At 40.3% G+C, this 20,718-nt stretch overlaps 1 protein-coding gene across 1 annotated transcript in view; it reads left to right on the forward strand.

The window, feature by feature from the left end:
* Positions 1 to 915: 915 nt before the first annotated feature.
* The window catches only part of adcyap1r1b (adenylate cyclase activating polypeptide 1b (pituitary) receptor type I), a 31,035-nt gene continuing 11,232 nt past the window's right edge, over positions 916 to 20,718 (forward strand). Inside the window, exons 1-2 of the mRNA XM_037770067.1 lie at positions 916 to 1,283; positions 15,247 to 15,386. Coding sequence (XP_037625995.1) covers positions 15,330 to 15,386 — 57 coding nt within the window. The 5' untranslated portion in view covers positions 916 to 1,283; positions 15,247 to 15,329. The remainder of the gene's footprint in view (positions 1,284 to 15,246; positions 15,387 to 20,718) is intronic.

A 20,718-nucleotide genomic window follows, 5' to 3' on the forward strand; every position in this document is an offset into this window, starting at 1 on the left:
GAGAGAGGTGAGGAGAGAGAGGAGAGGAGAGAGAGAGGAGAGGAGAGAGAAAGAGAGAGAGAGAGAGAGAGAGAGAGAGAGGGGGGAGAGAGAGAGGAGAGGAGAGAGAGAGGAGGGGAGAGAGAAAGAGAGAGAGAGAGAGGAGCGAGAGAGAGAGATAGGTGAGAGAGAGAGAGGTGAGGAGAGAGAGAGAGAGAGAGAGAGAGAGGAGAGTAGAGAGAGAGAGGAGAGAGAGAGAGAGGAGAGGAGAGAGAAAGAGAGAGAGAGAGAGAGAGAGAGAGAGAGGAGAGTAGAGAGAGAGGGAGAGAGAGAGAGAGGAGAGTAGAGAGAGAGAGGAGAGAGAGAGAGAGGAGAGGAGAGAGAAAGAGAGAGAGAGAGAGAGAGAGAGAGAGAGGAGAGTAGAGAGAGAGAGGAGAGTAGAGAGAGAGGGAGAGAGAGAGGAGAGTAGAGAGAGAGAGAGGGGGGGAGAGAGAGAGAGAGAGAGAGATAGAGGAGAGTAGAGAGAGAGAGAGAGAGAGGAGAGTAGAGAGAGAGAGGAGAGTAGAGAGAGAGAGAGAGAGAGAGAGAGGAGAGTAGAGAGAGAGAGGAGAGTAGAGAGAGAGAGAGAGAGAGGAGAGTAGAGAGAGAGAGAGAGAGAGGAGAGTAGAGAGAGAGAGAGAGAGAGAGAGAGAGAGAGGAGAGTAGAGAGAGAGAGGAGAGTAGAGAGAGAGAGAGAGAGAGAGAGGAGAGTAGAGAGAGAGAGAGAGAGAGGAGAGTAGAGAGAGAGAGAGAGAGAGAGAGAGAGAGGAGAGTAGAGAGAGAGAGAGAGAGAGAGAGAGAGAGAGAGAGAGAGAGAGAGGAGAGTAGAGAGAGAGAGAGAGAGAGGAGAGTAGAGAGAGAGAGAGAGAGAGGAGAGTAGAGAGAGAGAGAGAGAGAGAGAGAGGGGGGGGGGAGAGAGAGAGAGTTAGTTGAAATGCGCGGTGCATTCTTCTGTGGAGGCGAAGCGAGCAGCCATCCGCAGGGCTGCACAATTGCTCGCAACATCTCCAGTGATCATTCAACCCTTTATCGGGACACTGGGAGGAAATCTGAATGAATTTTCCTGCAAAAAAAACAAACTCTCAAACGCATTTCAGTGCAAGCTGCCTGTCGGGTGGAGGTATAGTGTTGCCTGGGGCCACTGGAGACTCTCTTGTACCTTCTTGTCCTGTGAGGGCTGATTTGTCCCCTGCGAGGACAGCCTCTCCTCATCAGCCGCGGAGGATCCACGGAGCTGCATTTTGGAGAATAATATCGACACAATGGTAAGATTTGGCAAAAATGCATGAATTAGAATTGCATTATCTCGAATTGAAGATCACGTTCGTGTGTGTGGACGTGAAGGGTGTTTTGGTATAATACGCATGCCGGCGATCTTGCGGCATGTGTCGGCTCACAGCGCGCCGTTTTGCACAATTACTGCAAAAACGGATAACATCAAATATGAGATTACAGAAATGCATTGTATGTATGGGGAAAACAGCACGTTGATATCCACAACAAGCTCTCCACAACATATTGACAAATATGTGTGTAGTCCATATGCATGAGGAGGCTCTGAAGTCTGTTTGGGCGGTTACTGAATAATAATGAAGTGTAAAGCAAGGACACACATAATGCTAGAGTGATACATTGTGCTTTGATGGAGCTATACCAGTTTCCTGTGTATATGCTATCATACAAGAATGCATGCATTATAACAGCACTGCAGGCCTGTAACATATTGGCTTTTGCAGGAATTCAATCACCCAACAATAATGTCCCTTTTTTATATTAAAGGGATGTAGTATTTGGACTCCTGTATTCCTCGAGATGTATGCAATCCAGGCCTTTGGGTGAAAGCTGTGAGTGACCTTGTAATGCATCCTACTGTCACTGAATCCCAATTGCTGCTTTCTCTTCTCTGATGCTCCTGTTTGGACGGTGTGGAGGGTTAAAGCCTTCCAATCACAGCTCAGTTATCTGCTCTGTTTGACAGAGGTGAGCTTCCTCTCAGAGCCTCTCACTACTTAATGTTTAATGTTCATGTCTGGCCAAATATAGTGTTTGTGTCTACTTCTTCCTGCATGTTCTTCGGTACATCTCTGCTGCAGATTGATTGATAAAAACAAGGCATCATGTTGAGCTATTTGTTTACGTCTCTGAATGCTCAGCTGCAGCTTCATTCATAAAGAGTGATGAATGAGTGGCACATCCGCCCTCGAATCCAGATTCGAGGCCAAACAGGTGCTATGGGTTTTGTAAAAAGAACGGGCGATGAGATCTGAGCATCTGTGAGAGCTGTTTAAATATCTGAGCAGGTTTATGAAAAACACAAAACAAAGACAACACTGTGTTTGCCGTTCACGTCTGGCTCAGCACACGAGGCAAACCGGAGAATCCTGTTTAGATTTGCTTGACTTTTAGTAGATAAACATGTCCAAAATACGTCATTATGTAAGATGTTGCTGCTAAAAATCTTGGGTACAAAAACATTTGCAGCGTTAGTGCACAAGTTTAAGGGAAGAGCTATCTGAGATCTCTGTGACGCTGACATTTTAAATGGCCCAATTAGCCTTGTTGTGTTGGCTGGCCTGAGCAGCAGAGGAGGGAGAAAGTGAGGGAGGAGAGGACATTTAGGCGTCGGGCCCAGTCTCAGCACGGCAGCCTTGTAACACACCCAGTATCACGCATGAGTGTCATTTAGTCACATCAAGGAGATCCAGTTATGGATGCTGATGCGAAAGGCTGCACATTATATATACCAGCCCATATATCAGCGAACCGGGAAGTACAAAATGCTGTGAATGCCGCGTAGGGTGGAGGTCGGGATGGATGGGTGGGTCACAAAAACCCCGCCCAGGAGACTGGTGTTCATGTCCTGCATGAAACCATAAGCCAAAGTAGATTTATTCGTCACGTAACTTCCGTACTTAAGTTACAGCACTTCCGGAGTTATTTTAACCCAAACCGCGATCTTTACCTAAACCTAACTAAGTAGTTTTTTTCTCCTTGTGTCGTAGGGGGTCGCGGTGCAAAGTATCCGCAGCATCTCCCCTCCGGTTCATTTAATCACCGTGTGTGCTCATTTCTGTCATAGCAGGAAAAGCACAGGTGTCATTTTATAACATTAATAATGGCTGCATTCCATTTAAATTGTACCAGTTCCAGGGCACTGGTACTGTGCATCCAGGCATGGCTTAATGGGACACTTAAAAAAAAAAAAAAAAGGTGTTCTTATTTTCTCAGTGTGACATAATACAAACAGGTGACAAATTACACAGAAAAAGGTGAAACACGATATATACAGACATTAACGTAAAACGTATGAAACAGTTGTTATGATATGGATATGGTAGAGATTTTGTGTTGTTTTTGTTAGTGGGAGTATTGTACGTGTTTGTGTTTATGTGTGTGTATGAAAGTGTGTTGTGTGTCATATATTCATATGTGAATGAGTGTGACCAGAGGCATGTGCAGGTATGTCCAAGGGGAAGGAGGGAAAATAGGAGATGGAGAGAGAAATAAATAAATAAACAAGTATATAAATAAATGGTGATTGTAATAATGTTGATAAGTATGTTCAATGACAACATAAATAGTAATAATAATAATAATAATAAAGAAAAGATAAAAGTAAATAGCAATAATAGAACCCCCCAAAACAATAATAATAATAATAATAATAATAATAATAATAATAATAATTATAATTATAATAATGTAAAAAATAAATAAGTAAATTAATCAATTATTACAAGGTGTTCAGTGTAGCCTAGGAAGGATGCGACCGGACTACTGGGACACTTCAATGGAACAGAGCCATTATTAATGTTGATAATTACACCTGTGGTTTCCCTGATTTCATAAGTCCTAATGTTTTGCAATAAAAACAATCTAATGGCCGTTATTATAGTTCACAGATTCATTGATCTAATTATGCATTTGTCCTCTCTTTTTTACTTTGCCAGGATTGCGCTACTGCCAATAGTCACCATGCGCATTTGCACCAGTTTTATAAAACAATAAATCCTTATGACTGTTAGATGAACAGAAACTCTAACCCAGTAACGTGTTTGTTACTGAGGAGCTTCAGTTTCCAATAAAGACCTAACCTTAAAAAAGGTGCTTTCTCTCTTGTCGCCTGCCTGACCAGACATGTTGATGGGAGCTCACAGTTTTGCCCACACTCAGAGCAACAATATTGCTGGTCAGCACGGTTGCAAAGTGGAAATGGACATTATCGTAACCATGGTTTAGCGGAAGAGTGCAGTAGGAAAAGGGCATACATTGTTAATCCGGTGTCTAAATGTTGAACGTGTCCCAAAATCAAACAAAATTAAATTTTTTTTTTTTGCATATATTTACATTGAAATCCAGTTTCCATTAGAAAGTCCCTGCTACGCTTGATCCTTGACTTTGACAGTCTGGATGGTCAGCAGGCAGTCGGCTCTAAAGAGATCATCCGGTCGGTTGGTGCTGGTGGTTAGCAGCGTGGTGCAGCCATGCAGGAGACGACGCTGTCTCACTGCTCACTGGGTCATGTTGGGAACCAGAGCAGTCACGGGACTCCGCCTGAAGCTTCTTCAGCTGCACAGCTCTGTCACACACGCCCTGCTTCTGCTCCTTTTCTGTGTCATACCTGCTCTGCATGTGATATATGCTCCTCTGTCCAAGAGTCTTTACTTGCACTTGTTTTTGCCACCATGCATCAGTTAGCTGCAGCGATGGAAGATGTATGCAGATACTTCTAAAAGCACAAATACCACACTGAGTGAAAGTCTTACATTCAAATGTTTACTTAAATCTGCATGAATCAATATTTGGCCTTGGGCAGAAAACTGTCAAACAAAAGATACACAGACACCACATTATTTATTGACATGCTAACATGTAAGCAAGTTGCCTTCTTCCACACCCAGCAGACACAGGGCAACATTATTATCCCACTGGGGTGTTTGTGTCCACCTGATGAGTATAAGTCCAATATTCACTACTGTAGATGTCTGAGCTTAATCACCTTTGTCAGCCTGCCACCTGCCAGGAGATATACAGTCTTTTGTCAGAGCACACTAAACAGTAAAATAAATGATTGAATGTTCCACCGATCACATATTAAATGTTAATATCAAATGCAGGTAAAACTAATTAAGTATTAGCAGTAAAATGTGCTCAAAATAGTGTGAACACTTTCTGTCTCTAGTTGGAGTAAAAGCAGAAAGTCTACCAAAATGGAAATACTGAAGTGGCTGTTTTGTCATATTCCAATTTCCAAGGCCTCTCAGCCTGCTGATAAAGGTTTTAGTTCTGAATTGTTACATTCAATTTAATCCAACATACTCACAAAGAAGGGAAAAATGTAATTAAGGTTTCTTTAAAGTTCTGTTGATACCTTAACTATTCAAGATCAATGCCTAACTTTCACTATTTAAGATCAATGCCTAACCTTAACTATTTAAGATCAATGCCTAACCTTAACCATTCAAGATCAATGCCTAACCTTAACTATTTAAGATCAATGCCTAACTTTCACTATTTAAGATCAATGCCTAACCTTAACTATTTAAGATCAATGCCTAACCTTAACCATTCAAGATCAATGCCTAACCTTAACCATTCAAGATCAATGCCTAACTTTCACTATTCAAGATCAATGCCTAACTTTCACTATTCAAGATCAATGCCTAACCTTAACTATTCAAGATCAATGCCTAACCTTAACTATTCAAGATCAATGCCTAACCTTAACTATCCAAGATCAATGCCTAACCTTAACTATCCAAGATCAATGCCTAACCTTAACTATTCAAGATCAATGCCTAACCTTAACTATCCAAGATCAATGCCTAACCTTAACTATTCAAGATCAATGCCTAACCTTAACTATTCAAGATCAATGCCTAACTTTCACTATTTAAGATCAATGCCTAACCTTAACTATTTAAGATCAATGCCTAACCTTAACTATTTAAGATCAATGCCTAACCTTAACTATTCAAGATCAATACCTAACCTTAACTATTCAAGATCAATGCCTAACCTTAACTATTCAAGATAAATGCCTAACTTTCACTATTTAAGATCAATGCCTAACCTTAACTATTTAAGATCAATGCCTAACCTTAACTATCCAAGATCAATGCCTAACCTTAACTATTCAAGATCAATGCCTAACTTTCACTATTTAAGATCAATGCCTAACTTTAACTATTTGAGGTCAATGCCTAACCTTAACTATCCAAGATCAATGCCTAACCTTAACTATTCAAGATCAATGCCTAACTTTCACTATTCAAGATCAATGCCTAACCTTAACTATTTGAGGTCAATGCCTAACCTTGACCATCTCGCAAGAGTTTCTCAGATTGTAGTCTCCCTTCTAAACATGATCAAATAAAGGACAATGTGTGACTTTAGATCGCCCAACAGCTGGGATACGAGGAAGATGGTGATGTAGCTGATATGACATTGCTAACATTATATGTTGGTCACGGAACAGGTCTAGCCACAACAGTTAACCTTCTACTGTCAACATCAAATTTGGTGTTTGTGTTGTGAGGAGAGGACACAGGCACTATTTATTAGAAAAGTATTGAGCCTCATTAACGGTCAGCCGTTGCCATGTTGAGAGCTGTGTGGAGGCAATCCCTCATGGAATTTAGCACCTTTAAAGCAACACAATGTTAAATGGTTAAATGTTCAGAAAGTATGCTGCAAATCACTATTTACTTTTTCCACTATTTAATCAATGACCATGGTCTTTCCCCAAGCTTAACCCAGAGCTGTGAGTAAAGATAAGTGTAAACAGTTAGCTTTCATGCTTTAGAACGAGCTCGTAGTGTAGGAAAAAAAATGAAATGTGTTGCCACTGAAGAAACGTTAACAGATACGTTAAGTATCAACATTTTGCAACTTGGCAGACATGTTAATTAGCAGTGTTTCCTCATCATGTTATTAAAAAACATGAATCCACATGGCATTATATTTCTATGAAAACATATTTGCTGCAGCAAATTACTAGTATAAAAACTTCTACTATGAGACAGGTTTGCCGCTGGACGTCAATAAATAATTATCACAGTATTTAGTTTAGCATAATCCTAAATAGAGTCCTAATTTGGGGATAATTGTCTAATAATTCAATCATCAAACATACATAAAACCATTGTATGAACTTCAATGAGGTTACCTGTACGTTATTAACTGATCAAAATGATCAAGAACATCAAACATTACCAAACTGACTGTGTTTATCAGGCTCTTACACAAGTTCCAACACAGTTTTATGTCAGTTTTGTGAAATAATCATGAAATTTAATCTATTTGATTTGTGTACTATAGCTGACAGGAATTTCCCTTTTTTTTTTGTGATGCTCAGCACGACTTTCAACAATGTATTTTTCATGTGTTTTCCTATGAATGTCCATGCACGTGTCAATTTCTGCTCTGGTCTTTTCAAAATAAATAAATAAATCAACTTGGTTATGTTTAGGCAACAAACTACTTAGTTAGGTTTAGGAAAAGATCGACTTGGTTAGGCTTAGGCAACAACCTACTTAGTTAGGTTTAGGAAAATATCAACTTGTTTAGGCTTAGGCAACAAACTACTTAGATAGGCTTAGGAAAAGATTGACTTGGTTAGGCTTAGGTAACAAACTACTGAGTTAGGCTTAGGAAAAGATTGCAGTCACAATTAGGTGGATTACATTCATATTGATTTAGCAGACCATCACAAAAAAATAAATAAATTTGTGTCTATGTATATAAATCAATACATTACATTTTGTGATTATTTCACGAACTGCTGTATGATTGGGCTGCAAGTCCCCTGCCAGTACATCAAATCTTTACTTACTTGAGTAAATACTAATTCCTGGTTGATTTTGGAGGGAATCTGGTATGTGAGTCTTGGAGGATGATATGTGATTGTTATTTTAGCTAATCCTTTATTTCTGTTACAAAATATCTTTGCCTCAGTCCCATGACTACGCAGTACCCCGGTGAATTGTGGGAAAAACGGGACATAATGGAGGCGAGAAACCAGGACAGTTTCCATACTCTCTCTCTCTCTGTCTCTCTGTAATAAGTGCACCTCCCTCTCCCTCCCCAAAATAATGAAGACTAAGTCATGTCTGTGTATATTAATTCCTCCCATAATTCCTTGGGCTAAATATAGAGCCCGAGACGTGAGTGACTTTTCACTACACTATTCACTGGGAATTAGACAGTCCAGTGCCGCATTATCACATTAGATGATGATTCTTGAAGCAGCACAGAGAAGAATTTCTTCTGTTCACTTCACGTTTCTGAAGAAAGAAGCAGGCAGTGTTGATGTATAGATTAGAGGTAGAAAGAGGAGAAGAGTTTGGGGTCGAGGGTCTGTTAGTGATTGGCGGGGGATAAGCCGGTGCATGCCTTTATGCTCCAGGCCACAGCAGCTGTTGAAGCCTGAACATCCTGAGGGACAAAACGGCTCCCAGTGTCCCACCAAAAACAAACACGGAGACACACATCAAGGTGTCTCCCTCTTTCTTTCTCCCTCCATCTTTCGTTTCTTTTCTCTCTAATGATGCTTCTCATCACCGAGTTTTCAAAGCTTTTCTCTCGCCAGCGCCGCAGCGTTATAGGTGAGTGATCTGTCTTTCCCCCGCTTATTCCTGAGAGAAATAATTCCTCTTCTCCCGTGAGGAATTGTTTCTCTTAACGCGAACGCCCACACACATTCTCAAGGAAGCTGCTCTTCCTCTTCATCTCCCAGCCTCGTGCTTTTTTAAAACTTTTTTATTTCCCTCTTTGTTTATCTTCTCTCCTCTTGGGTGCAACTTGGCGCCGAGTATTTATTAGTGCTATCATAAAACTAAAGTAAAGCCCAGTGTGTAAAATGTGTGTTTGGAGATTGAACATGCTTGTGTGTGTATATGTGTGTTTCTGTAATTATCTGTGTGCTCTTTAGACGGAGCACCAAACGTTACACACACTCTGGCTGACAGTGTTGAACATGAAAGCCGCTGAGACTCATTAAGCCGCTGATTACAGCTCAGGGAGGAGAGTCCTGAGCAGCTGCAGCACACACGCAAACACACACACGCAAACACACACACACACACACACACACACACACACACACACACACACACACACGCACACACACACACACACACACGCACACACACACACACACACTTACTTTCTGAAGTTTTTTAAAAGGCAGGTTCATCTGCGTTCTGTTCTTTTTTTTTTTCAAACGGAAACGCCCACTCAGCCGTTGCAAAAAACGGTGATGTAAGTTACCAAAGTAAGCTAATCGAAGCTAATCAATAATGATAAGAATAACGTGAACGCCAGCACCAGCTGAGTCAAGGTTAGCTGTGCTCAGATTGGAAATAACTGAAAGGGTATGTTACATTTTTAAAGTGGGGTTGTATGCACGTATACAGGTCTGTGACATCAAATTACTGTTTTTGTGATTGTAGTCTGGTGGCTTTGAAGTGAGTGATATAACTGCTTAATTTCCCCGTCGGAAAGGGCTGTCTGACGGTGAGGTATCAGTCACCACCTAAAAAATCAATATCAGTTTAAGTGTGCACTATATTTAGAATATTTTCACCACTTTACCTCGCCGTCAGACGGCCCTTTCCGACGGGGAACTGGTATCGCTGTCTTCAAAGCCACCAGACGAGACTCCATTCACAAAAACAGTCATTTTATTTTGCCGAACACGGGAGTTGCTGGTCTATCGGTTAGTTTGTTTGTGTTATTATGTGACTTTCGGATCTGAACTAATTTGGCGTCCACACAGCAGTACATTGCTTAGCTTCCGTGCCGGTGGGCTACTCATGTCTGCTTCTCCAAGCTCATGCCAACTGCCATCTAAGTTACTGTATGTAACGTGAACACACTGATGAGGATGTACTGTGTATATACACAGGAGGTGAGACCTTGTCCTTTTGGTTGTAACCACATGTGGGTGGAACTAACTCTATTTCCTTAATGACACATCCCTGAGTTGTCTCTGATTCCCTTTGTGCCTGATGAAAAAAAAAACATTTGGCTCAAAATGTTGTAAAAAAAAAGATTTTAAAAGGAGCTGATTATTGTTGGTTGCGGATCCTTTGCGAGAGAGTTTTCACAGTTACAGAGTTTTGGACAACACAATATGTGTGTGTGTTTTTTCATAATGTTTATTTAAAAAACAAATAGAAAATCTGGGAACTTATCAATGTTTATTGAATGTAATTGAAAATTAAAGAAAAGGAGTTTGATTAAAAAAAAAATGCTTTTTGCAATGCAACCACTCTTACATTTAGTGCCTGATTTACTCTAAATTTGGCCTAGCACAACTTTAGGAATATTCATCATGGGAGCACAATATAAATGAAAATGATAACGGTCTAAAAACAGATTTCGACACAGGGCTACTATAAATGACAGGACCACAATGTGAGCTAATAAAGTAAGACCTTACTTAAGTTGTGCTTATTTACTTTGATTAAATTACCAAAACCAACTGATGTGCAGTGAACCTGAGACGTTTGGGCCTATGGGGTCATGGGGCCCCAGAGCTCGGATAAAGGCACAATGAGTCGGATTTGTCGGTTTGTAAACACAACATTCAAAGTTGGCTCCTCCTCCCCGGCTCAACAACACGCCCCCTGTTCACGGTTAGGGTTACGGTGCTCGCCAGCTGGTGAAAGACCACCCCAGATTCACTCTTGTTTTGGAACAAGCTTTGTCCTTTTGGCATTTTGCCCCGCTATATTTACGTTTTTTTGGCGCCGTGTCCGCCATTTTCATAGCTTCCTCTTGGATGCTTTCTTTCTGGCACCTGGTCGCTACGTTTTCATAGAGGTTGACACCCACAAATGTCCCGAACACAAAAAAAGTAAGAAAATGCAGACACGCACTTCTAGTGGGTCATACTTGATGACTGAGAGGGATCATTTTTTATATGAGTTTATACGTTGTTTTTTAGGAAATCCTACCCTTTGCGCGTATTAATAACACTCTAATCAGATCATATGTCTTTTGCTTTAATCTGTATCAATGTGAGCCTGTAAAGCAACAACAGTGGAAGCGGAAGTTAATTGCATTTGATGGATTCGCACACAGGTGGTCAAGTGTGGGAGGTGTTTGTTCACACTAGTTGGTTTGGAGTTTGGTGACACTAGCACCGATCTCTGCAAAAATACGCTCCATCTCTCATTCACTTTAATTGAAGCCTGAATCACTGACAAATGGGGCTGACTATCAAACATTAATGGTGTGTAATCTTGTTTACTTATTCTTTGAAATTAAGATACAACACGCTCAACTCATTATTTAAAAGAGAAGACAGATTGATGGATCCTTAATGTAGATAATTTAAAACAGAAACTACGACAGCAGTCCACGTTTTTGGGCAAGACGCCCTTTGTCAGCATGTGTTTTGGCAATTTCACAATCAATATTCATCCCACCTGCTGTCTTAGTTTACTTATTCTTTGATCAGATAGTTTCTAATTTAATTCATAAGCTCCTTCTTTTATTGAAAAAAAAATGGCATTGTAGGAAAAACAGTTTATATTCTTGCTTCAGTGCGATTTCATGGCTGTCTCCACTAGACTCTCAGGTCAGAATTCACCGTTGCTCAACTCTGATCTGCAGATTTGGCCAGTAGAAACACTGATGCATTGTGTTTGAAAATGGACAAGTCATTATACTAGCGTTGCGCCATCTCCCTGTTTTGACGCTCCCATACAAACTGCAGCATCGCTCTCATGGACAGTTTACATATGTAATCGCGCTGCTCAGTATTTATTTTATCACCCGCGTTGGACACTAACTTCAGATCCTTTTTCGGGGCAGAATGTGGGGCAATTGTGTTGAATGGAAGGCTAATGTGACTGTACATTAAGGGTTCAAACACAAGTGCGTTGGCTATCAGTTCTCGAGCCAACGCTCTTGGCTCAAGAGTGCGTTGCAGAGAAAAAAACTGATATAAATTACAGAGATTATCTAAAAATGAGTGTTGATTTTAACGTTTGGATGTTTTGTAGTGCAGTGTGAGGTTACCACTGAAGATGCAATCTTTCCACTTTGATTTCCAATTCCATGGAAAGTGCTTCACTTATAGTTTAGCTTTTGCTTTTCTTCTCTTTCTCTAAACACACACACACACACGCACGCACGCACGCACGCACACACACACACACACACACACACACACACACAAACACGTAACATGCAAGTGTGTTTTTTTTCCTTCAGAAATTAATTAATGGTAGTTTGTGCTCGAGCACTCACCATGAAAGCTTTTCTATGGAAGAGCATCAGCATCTTGGCAAAGCCGCAGACTGCCATTCATGTTGCGTCTTGTTTTGTTATTTTTCTGCTGTTTTTGTGTGTGTGTGTGTGTGTCCTTATGTGACTCAATCTATCAAAAATATGAATGAAGCTTCTGTTTGTGTGGGGCTGTAATGCATTGATATTCAGCATGCAGGACTCAAATCAAATGGGCTCAGTTTGCATGTAGAAATGTGGTTGTTTCTACTGAAATACAGTGAAACTTGGGTTGAGCCTATAGTTTTCATGAAGGTATAATGTTCGTTAGCACTGACGCTGAAGTACATTATGAAATCGAAGGGAATCTATTTACAGTAGAGCAGAAGACGGAGCAGAAGGAGGTTCCAGGTCCACGTGGTTCAGTTCAGATCCAAACTCAGCAGCTCTCTCAGCTGTTGCTCCTGACAACGGCAGGAGGAGGGGCTCGCTGCTGGCAGGGTTTTTTGGTGAAGTAGGATTGCCAAGCTGCCAAGCTCTCCCTGTGGGACGAGGCCCGACTGCTCAGTCCTGCTACTTGGCTTTACTCATGCGAACCCTCCGGGCCCGCAGAGTCAGGCTGCATCCATGAGGGCACACTGATACATGCACATGGGCTCCATTTAGACATGCAACTTGACATGCTCGTGTTCACATATATTGAAAAGCCAGTCATTTGATAGGCTGACAATATCTCTGTAATAGCTGCTTGCAGTAGTTGTGAGTGAAAATTGGGTAAAAGGCATTGATGGAGTGTTTTCAAACTGCATTTCAGTATAAATTCAATGCAGCACACATCCTTCTGTAACTCTTCAGCATGCTGGTCAAAGAGTGAAAAGGTCACAGTGACGTAAGTATGGCTGTTACTAATTAGTTTCATTATCTGCAGGTTTGGTCTATGAAATGTCAAAAAAAGTGGATCAAAAATATCTCAGTTTTTTAAATCATAATCTCCAAAAAAAAACAAGATGACGTGTTACAATCCATCCAGGTGTCCAAAATGCAAAGATATTCAGTTTACTATTAAATAAGACAAAGAAAAGCAGCAAGTCCTCATGTTTGACAAGCTGGAACAAGGCAATGTTGGGTTTTTTTGCTTGAAAAAAATGGCTTACTGATTATAAAAGTTGTCAATCAGCTAAACAAGTTTAGTTGAGTTTGTCTGACTAATGGATAATTAGCAGGATACCTCAAAAAAAGATACAGTATAGCCTGAGGGGCCGAGCAACAAGGGATTCGTTTTTAGTTTTGATCCAGGAATTTTTAAAGGTTTTCCAAACACTGTGAGATAGGGCATGCTTTTTTAACATTTTCAACTTTTCTTCTCATGAACTAGTGCTCTTACCTAATGGGAAAATAACATTAAATTTTTCTGTGATTAAAATAAGACATTTAGAAGAATGTCCAGAGTAATGTTGTCGCTTAAGCAACCAAGACCTGGCATGGTGGCCGTGTTTTTCCCAGCCTGATCTCACAAAAAACCATGACCTCTTGATTGACTGATTACGTGGTGGTGGCATGCAATGTCTTAAAATTATATGCCAGCACCACGGAAAAAATGCCATGGGAAAATCAATTAGGATCTTTTTTCGTGGTGGACACACAAATTCCCAGGTTCAACAGAAATACGAATACAACAATAACAGGATTTTCCCCCCAGGAGACCGGTGTTCGTGTCCCATGTGAAACAACAAGTCGACGTTGAGTTAATTTAAATTACGTAGGCTACGTAAGAAGTTATGCAACAAACGCTGTTCTTCTAACCCAAACCATGATGTTTTCTTTCCTACACCAATCAATGCAGTTTTGTTGACTAAACGTAACGTTAAATTGTTTAACCTAAGTACATAGTTTTGTTGACTAAACCAAACATTAAATTGTTTAACCTTACGACGTAGTTTTGTTGCCTAAACATAATGTTAAATTGTTTAACCTAACGACGTAGTTTTATTGACTAAACCTGACGATAAAATGTTTATCTTAACAATGTAGTTTTATTGCCACACACACATTCCGTGCCACCACCACGTAATACCACCTGCCAAATATGTCCATTTGTTGTGTTGACCAATTTTTATTGAAGAATAGCACCACTGTTTGGTTTACATCAGAAGCAATTTAAAACAGCTCTGATACAACTGAAAGCGATCAGCAAACAGTAAATTAAGGCTTATAGCTCTAAGTAGAAGCATAGGAGTTAAAACCTAAACTCCAAACCGCGCAGATTTAGTTAGAAGCTAAGTACTGACGGACTCTTATAGAGAAATATAGAGACCTGGTTCTGATCCAGTAATGTTCCAACCCAGTAGTCAGAAAACATTTTGTCAGTGTATGTTTCTGCGAACAACAGGATACATTGAATGTCGACCAAAAATATGTTTCATTAAATACGTTTCATATCAGCCTCGTATCACACTTGCAGAAATGCACAATGCCACGTGGTCAATGTTGTAAAATGATTGGTTAGGTTACACAACAAAACTACTTGGTTAAGGTTAGAAAAACATCATGCTTTGTGTTAAAATATTAACGTAACAATGTAACTAGCGTGAATAAATAACAACCGTTCTTAAGTAACACTACGTAAGAATCATAAAGTCAATGTTTACTTTTGGTTTCACACAGGACACCAACGGTGGTCTTCTGGGTGAAACCTGTGATTGTTTTATTACTATAATGTTTATTAGATTGTTTAAATAGATTGGTTACATGCATCACATATTTACTTTGAAGAAAATCCAGATCCAATTGGAGATTTTCCAAACATTTTCTATTGTTAAAATTGTGTGCTGTCCGGTTTGGATCTGATCAACAGAGATATATATAAACACTTAAAGAGAGCGTATATGAAAGATTCTCTGTAATGTAATGTATATGTGTCCTGGTGAGATCTAATGTAGAAAAAATGTGAACAACCTGTTTCTTAATGACCAACACTCTTGTGTTTTTCAGATCCGAAGGTGAGCTGAAGTCCTGTTGTGTTCGTCTGTCCGGCTGTCAGAGCTTGATGTTTAGAGGAAACTGAGAAACACAAAATGACTGCTGCTAACATCAGCCCGCTGACCCTCGCCCTCCTCCTCCTCTTACCCTTGGTAAGCTGATTTAAATTGCTCTTCCTTATTCTTTTTTTGTACCTTTAAAAGGATAAAATGTCTAATCTACCTTCAGTTTCTGTGTGACGATCCACATGCAAAACCGACTCAGCAACAGGTGGAGCTTTACATGAATAAATTCAGCAAACAGGTGTTGGGGCCTGGTTCTCGTGCACTCGTGCAGTTGTTCACATACTTGAGGTGACCACATGGAGTGTCTGCATTAATAATTCATTGATCGGTGTGTGGCAGGAACGATGCATTCTCATCATTTATTCATCATTTATTCAACAACAATCCTGTCTGTTAGATGTGTGAGGAAGGAGAAGGTCCGCGATACATCCTCTCCTCTTCCTCTTCATGAAAAGCTGTGAGGAAAGCAATCTTTAATTACCGTCGTTAAATGTGAGTCACCACCCTTGAGCTGAAGTGTTGTCTGAGAAACTGAGAGATGAGCGTTAGAGAAGATGGTGGACGACAGCAAGTTGTATGAAACAGGTGCGAGGTGTGAGAGGAAGCTCAGGACTGTATGTAAAGTTGTTTGAGTCATTAATAAGATATAAAAATTAATGAATAAATGAATCAATAAAAATAAATTGTGAAAGTGTAGAGCGTAGAACATGATGATATATGTTTGTGATGGTCATCCCCATGCTCTATTATGTCTCATAAATTGTTGCAGCAATTTTTGGGTCGATACCATTTATTAAAAAGATTCGGTGCTAAATGTAACAATTTTTTTTTACCATTCGAGAATTGATTAAAATGATCAATAATCCTTCCAAAATACCACATTAAGAGACCAAGACCTTGAGGATCACCTCAGAAAAAGCCATGCTGTGATTTGGTTTTAAAAAGGTATGACATTTTGAGATGTTCTGTAAGAATTGTATTTTTCAGCGATTGGATGGCGAGTACTTCTGTTCTGGAAACTGCTCAACTGCCCCTTATTGTCAATATACCTATGAAAGCCATCCATCCTCTGAATGCTCTAGGTCTGTAGTTTGTGGTTGTGCAGTTTCACGAGGCTGTGATTATCCTAGAGGTCACCGCAGGTCATTTTATACAGTGAAGTCACGTTTAAAAAAAATGGTCTCACTACAATGAAATGGCTACCATTGGGAATAACATCATCACACATGAATAGTCTCAGCTTTCCAGTCAATTTATGCAATTCGCAGACTGTTTAGGGATCCCAGTATGCAGAAATATACATATATATATATATACAATATATACACCATTTTAGAATAGGCGAAAATCACACATTTATACTGAGTTCAAAAAACTGCATATGATTATCATAAAGTGGGCATGTCTGTAAAGGGGAGACTTGTGGGTACCCATAGAACCCATTTTCACTCACATATCTTGAGGTCAGAGGTCAAGGGACCCCTTTGAAGATCGCCATGCCAGTTTTTCCTCGCCAAAATTTTGCGTAAATTCGTTATTTAGCGATCTTCCCGGCAAGCTAGCATGACATGGTTGGTACCAATGGATTCTTTAGGCTTTCTAGTTTCGTATGATTCCATGATATCTTTACTCTAGCTTTAACACTCAGCCCTCAACAACCTCTGAAGGACAGAATATCAGCTGGGCCTGCCAGTGGGCTGTTAAGGGGTTAAGAGAGAAAGAGATAGAAACAGAGAGCTGGACAGATGGACAGAGTGTATGAAAGTGACATACTCTAAAGAGTAATCTGGCGGGTGAGTTATGTTTTGTGCTCTCCGGTGAGTCAAACTGAGCGTATTTATGTTGAGTACAGATGTTTGGGTTGATAATGGTTATCAATACGTGTGTGAATTTTATGTGAAACCTTAAAGTTGGACATTGGTCATTAGAGACTTTGGGAGGAAAAAGGTTACGCTTACAGCCTTTAAATCATTTAAACAGTCACATTAAAACTGTAGCACATGTTTTTGTAAAAGTGGAATTTCTGCCAAAACACATACACAGAGTTTTCCCAGATATCAAGAGATCGTCTGGCTGATGACTCAACATATGCTCTGTGTAGGCAGAATTTAATGGTCCCTGGTCAGTCCTCTGTCAGTACGCCTGGTACTCATAACACCAGCTAAGTTTTAGACTGAACATTCTCTTTTAACGGCGAAGCACTTAAATGAAATTATTGTCATGGTTTAAGCCCTTGTGGATTTTGCTTTCCAATTTCTTTTCTCCAAATTTGAAGTTTGTTGTTGGAACAGCTGAGAGAAGAGGTTTAATCTTCACTAAATCAATTTCAAAATACAAAGTAATATTTGTTGATGTGTTAAAGCAAGGGTTGGCAATCTTGAGAAACTAGCAAGAGTACACTAGATTTTAAAAATGATCCAACTGAAAAACCCAGCCCAGTGTTAACAACTCATTTCCAATTAAAGTAGCTAGCAGCATTCGCTCCAAAAGTCCATCAATCTAGCAAGAAAGCCAGCAAGTCGGCAACATTGACAGTCAAAGCCAATCCCACACAATGATCATAATGAACAACAAACATGGCTATTGTCAGTCAACAGCTGTCAAGCTAGCAGCTTGTGGAAGACTCCGATAACGCGCAATTAGTGCACGGGCAGAGAATACGCAGGCAGGCAGGTAGGCCGTTCTATTATTTCATTCGGGCCAAATTCAGGGCAAATTAAATGAATACACGTGTTTATTCCTGTTTTTCTTTTTTTCTGTCAGAGCATTTGATTTATTGATTGCTGTCGGGATGTAATGAGAATTTCAATAAATATAACAAAAAAATTATTTGAACAACACTACCAACCCTACCTTAAAGGAATGTGTATTACATGTAGGCCTGGTTTTGTTCCGTTCTTCGGTTACGGGTAAATTTACGAACAAATCCCAATTATGTCTCCTAATAATTATCATTATCCATCCATCCATCGACTGGAGACGGGGGTTTGCGTCCTGAATACCAAGGTTTAGGCTACTACCATGCTTTAGTGACAGATCATTGTGAACACTTTTTGAATACTTAACCAAAACCTCACTAGAAAGCTGTTAATTTATTTTTGCTTCAAAAGCTAATACACAAATAATTTTCTCAGTCAGGGTTGTACTGTATATGCACAGAAATGTGGGGTTTATCACAAATGGGATGGACTCTAAGAGACACTGGGAATGTTTGTAGTTTTGTGGTTAATATTGTAGTTGCAGTTCACCCAAAACAAATCAATCACATTGATGTTAAAGGGACTATTTGTAACTTTCAGAAATGCTTGTTAACAGCGACACCCGTGGCCGTTAAGTCAATGAAAGTCAGCGTCGGGATCGCGCTTGCTCGCTCTAAATAGACATGAACGAACATCGCTCAACACAGTGAGGCGACACAGGGCATCTAAAACCACAATATCACTCTATATTTCACCTGCTTGGCAGTAATGTTAGCTGACCAGGCAAAGGTCTCTCCATGAATCAATGCTGGCTTTTCCTGCTCAGCCTCCGGTGTTTCCCTCTACGGGTCGGTGGCAGAGCTCCACAGCGAGACACGTTATCGCCTCCCCGACCGGGTGCCGGTGTCTCCCGACTGCGCCTGCAGGGGAGACACCCGGTCGGTAACGAGACGATAACGTTTCTCTCTGCGGAGCCCCGTCACTTCACAAAACACGGAGAACCTCTGTTGGTCTGGAGGAGCTGCAGCAGTTATTTCTGCACAAACGTCCACTGTACATTCACTAGATATTCTCAGAGCTAAACTAACTCTTCTGCAGTGTGGAGTGTGCGCGTGTTGACGTGTAGAGGTGGAGCGAGCTGAGCGAGAACGCGTGCGCTGTCTGAGTGAAGGTGTGCAGGCAGAGGAGCAGTGACTTCAGCGCATATGCAAGTGCGCATGTGTCCCGACCCGGTACATTTATACGCTTAAAAAGTTACAAACAGTCCTTTTAACATCCAACATTGCATTATATTAAAGTAGCAATAAACACTAAGCATGATATAGTGTAGTTAAGCAGGTGGATTAGTTTTAACTATCATATCAGCCATGTACATGTAGTTTGAAGCTGTACACAATTTGACCTAATTAGATATCGTGAAGTGATTTAGGGCAGAAAGATACGATATAATTAGTCCCAGGAGATTAAACAGCAGAGACATAAACACAGAAACCGTTCTTTAAACTTTCCAAGACTCACACAGTGTGTCTGACTTTCATGCTGCTCCCACCCATCAGTTCAGCAACCCTACAAATGCAGTTCATATGCACTTTAATCTGCATTAACGATTGATGTTCACAGGCAGCATTCAGTGCCAAAGAATGAACATAAAGCAGTGAAAAGGGAGGATAAAAACACTTCAAGGTCTAAATCACATCTCATGCTGCAAGTCAGTGTTGATATTTTGAATACCTATATCAATGTGCTCAGCTTTGTTTAGTTGGTGTTAAATCTCAAAAATAAAAAACTCAGACATGATCAGCAGGACATCTGTCAAATCATATGATCTGTCAATGCACTTTATAACCATGACCCAAATGTTTCTTTACCCTGAAAGCCCCAGATTCTTCCACAGCCGTTTCCAATTATTTTACCTGATTAGACCTTCTCTTAGTACATTTGTTGTACCTGTTAAGGCAGGACAGTTTACTGGCACATGGAGCACCCTTTTTCAGCACAGCTCCACCCGACATTAACCTGAGCAGAGGTCTAATCAGGTGGATTGAGTGAAAACACATGTGTTGGACCTTTTAACCAAGTGTTTACTTTCCTAGCGTTTAATGTACCTCAGTTGCCTCCTGCAGATATTGTGGTAATAAAACGTTGATTGCAATTTCCACATTCTGTCCGATCTGTTGGTAAATGCACAAAAAGCAACCTCAAAAAAATTCACAAAATGTCTGTTATCAGCAGCGTCTGGTCTATGGATTCTTAAATGCACTGGTATTGCACAGCACTGTAATTTGAAGTCGGACTTTACACTTAACACTGACAGACTGATCCAGGGAAGTTTGTAGAAATAAACCAGCTGCTATTCAAGTAAACTTCAACTGCAAATAAACTGAATGCAAAATGTATTATTCATGACATCAGTATTAATTTATGTGTTTTGGCCAATTGGGTGCAGCAGAACAGCTTGTTAGCAAGCGTTAGCAAGCATTTGACTACTTCCACATACAGCAGATATGAGGCAACATTAACATTCATTTGGAGATGTGTTTCTGGCAAAAGTCCAACATTGACTCTCCTTTTAGCTCCGTTGAGGTTTCAACCAACTGCTTAGAAAATGATCCAGCTCTTCTGCTGGTAGATGTTTCACTTTCTTCACCAGCTAGTCGCTAACTTTTTCTGTCTGCCTTTTTGGTGCTGGACGAGGAGTGTACAATGGAGTTTATCAGAGA

Source organism: Sebastes umbrosus, chromosome 5 (assembly GCF_015220745.1).
Source record: "Sebastes umbrosus isolate fSebUmb1 chromosome 5, fSebUmb1.pri, whole genome shotgun sequence".
Classification (NCBI taxonomy): Eukaryota; Metazoa; Chordata; class Actinopteri; order Perciformes; family Sebastidae; genus Sebastes; species Sebastes umbrosus.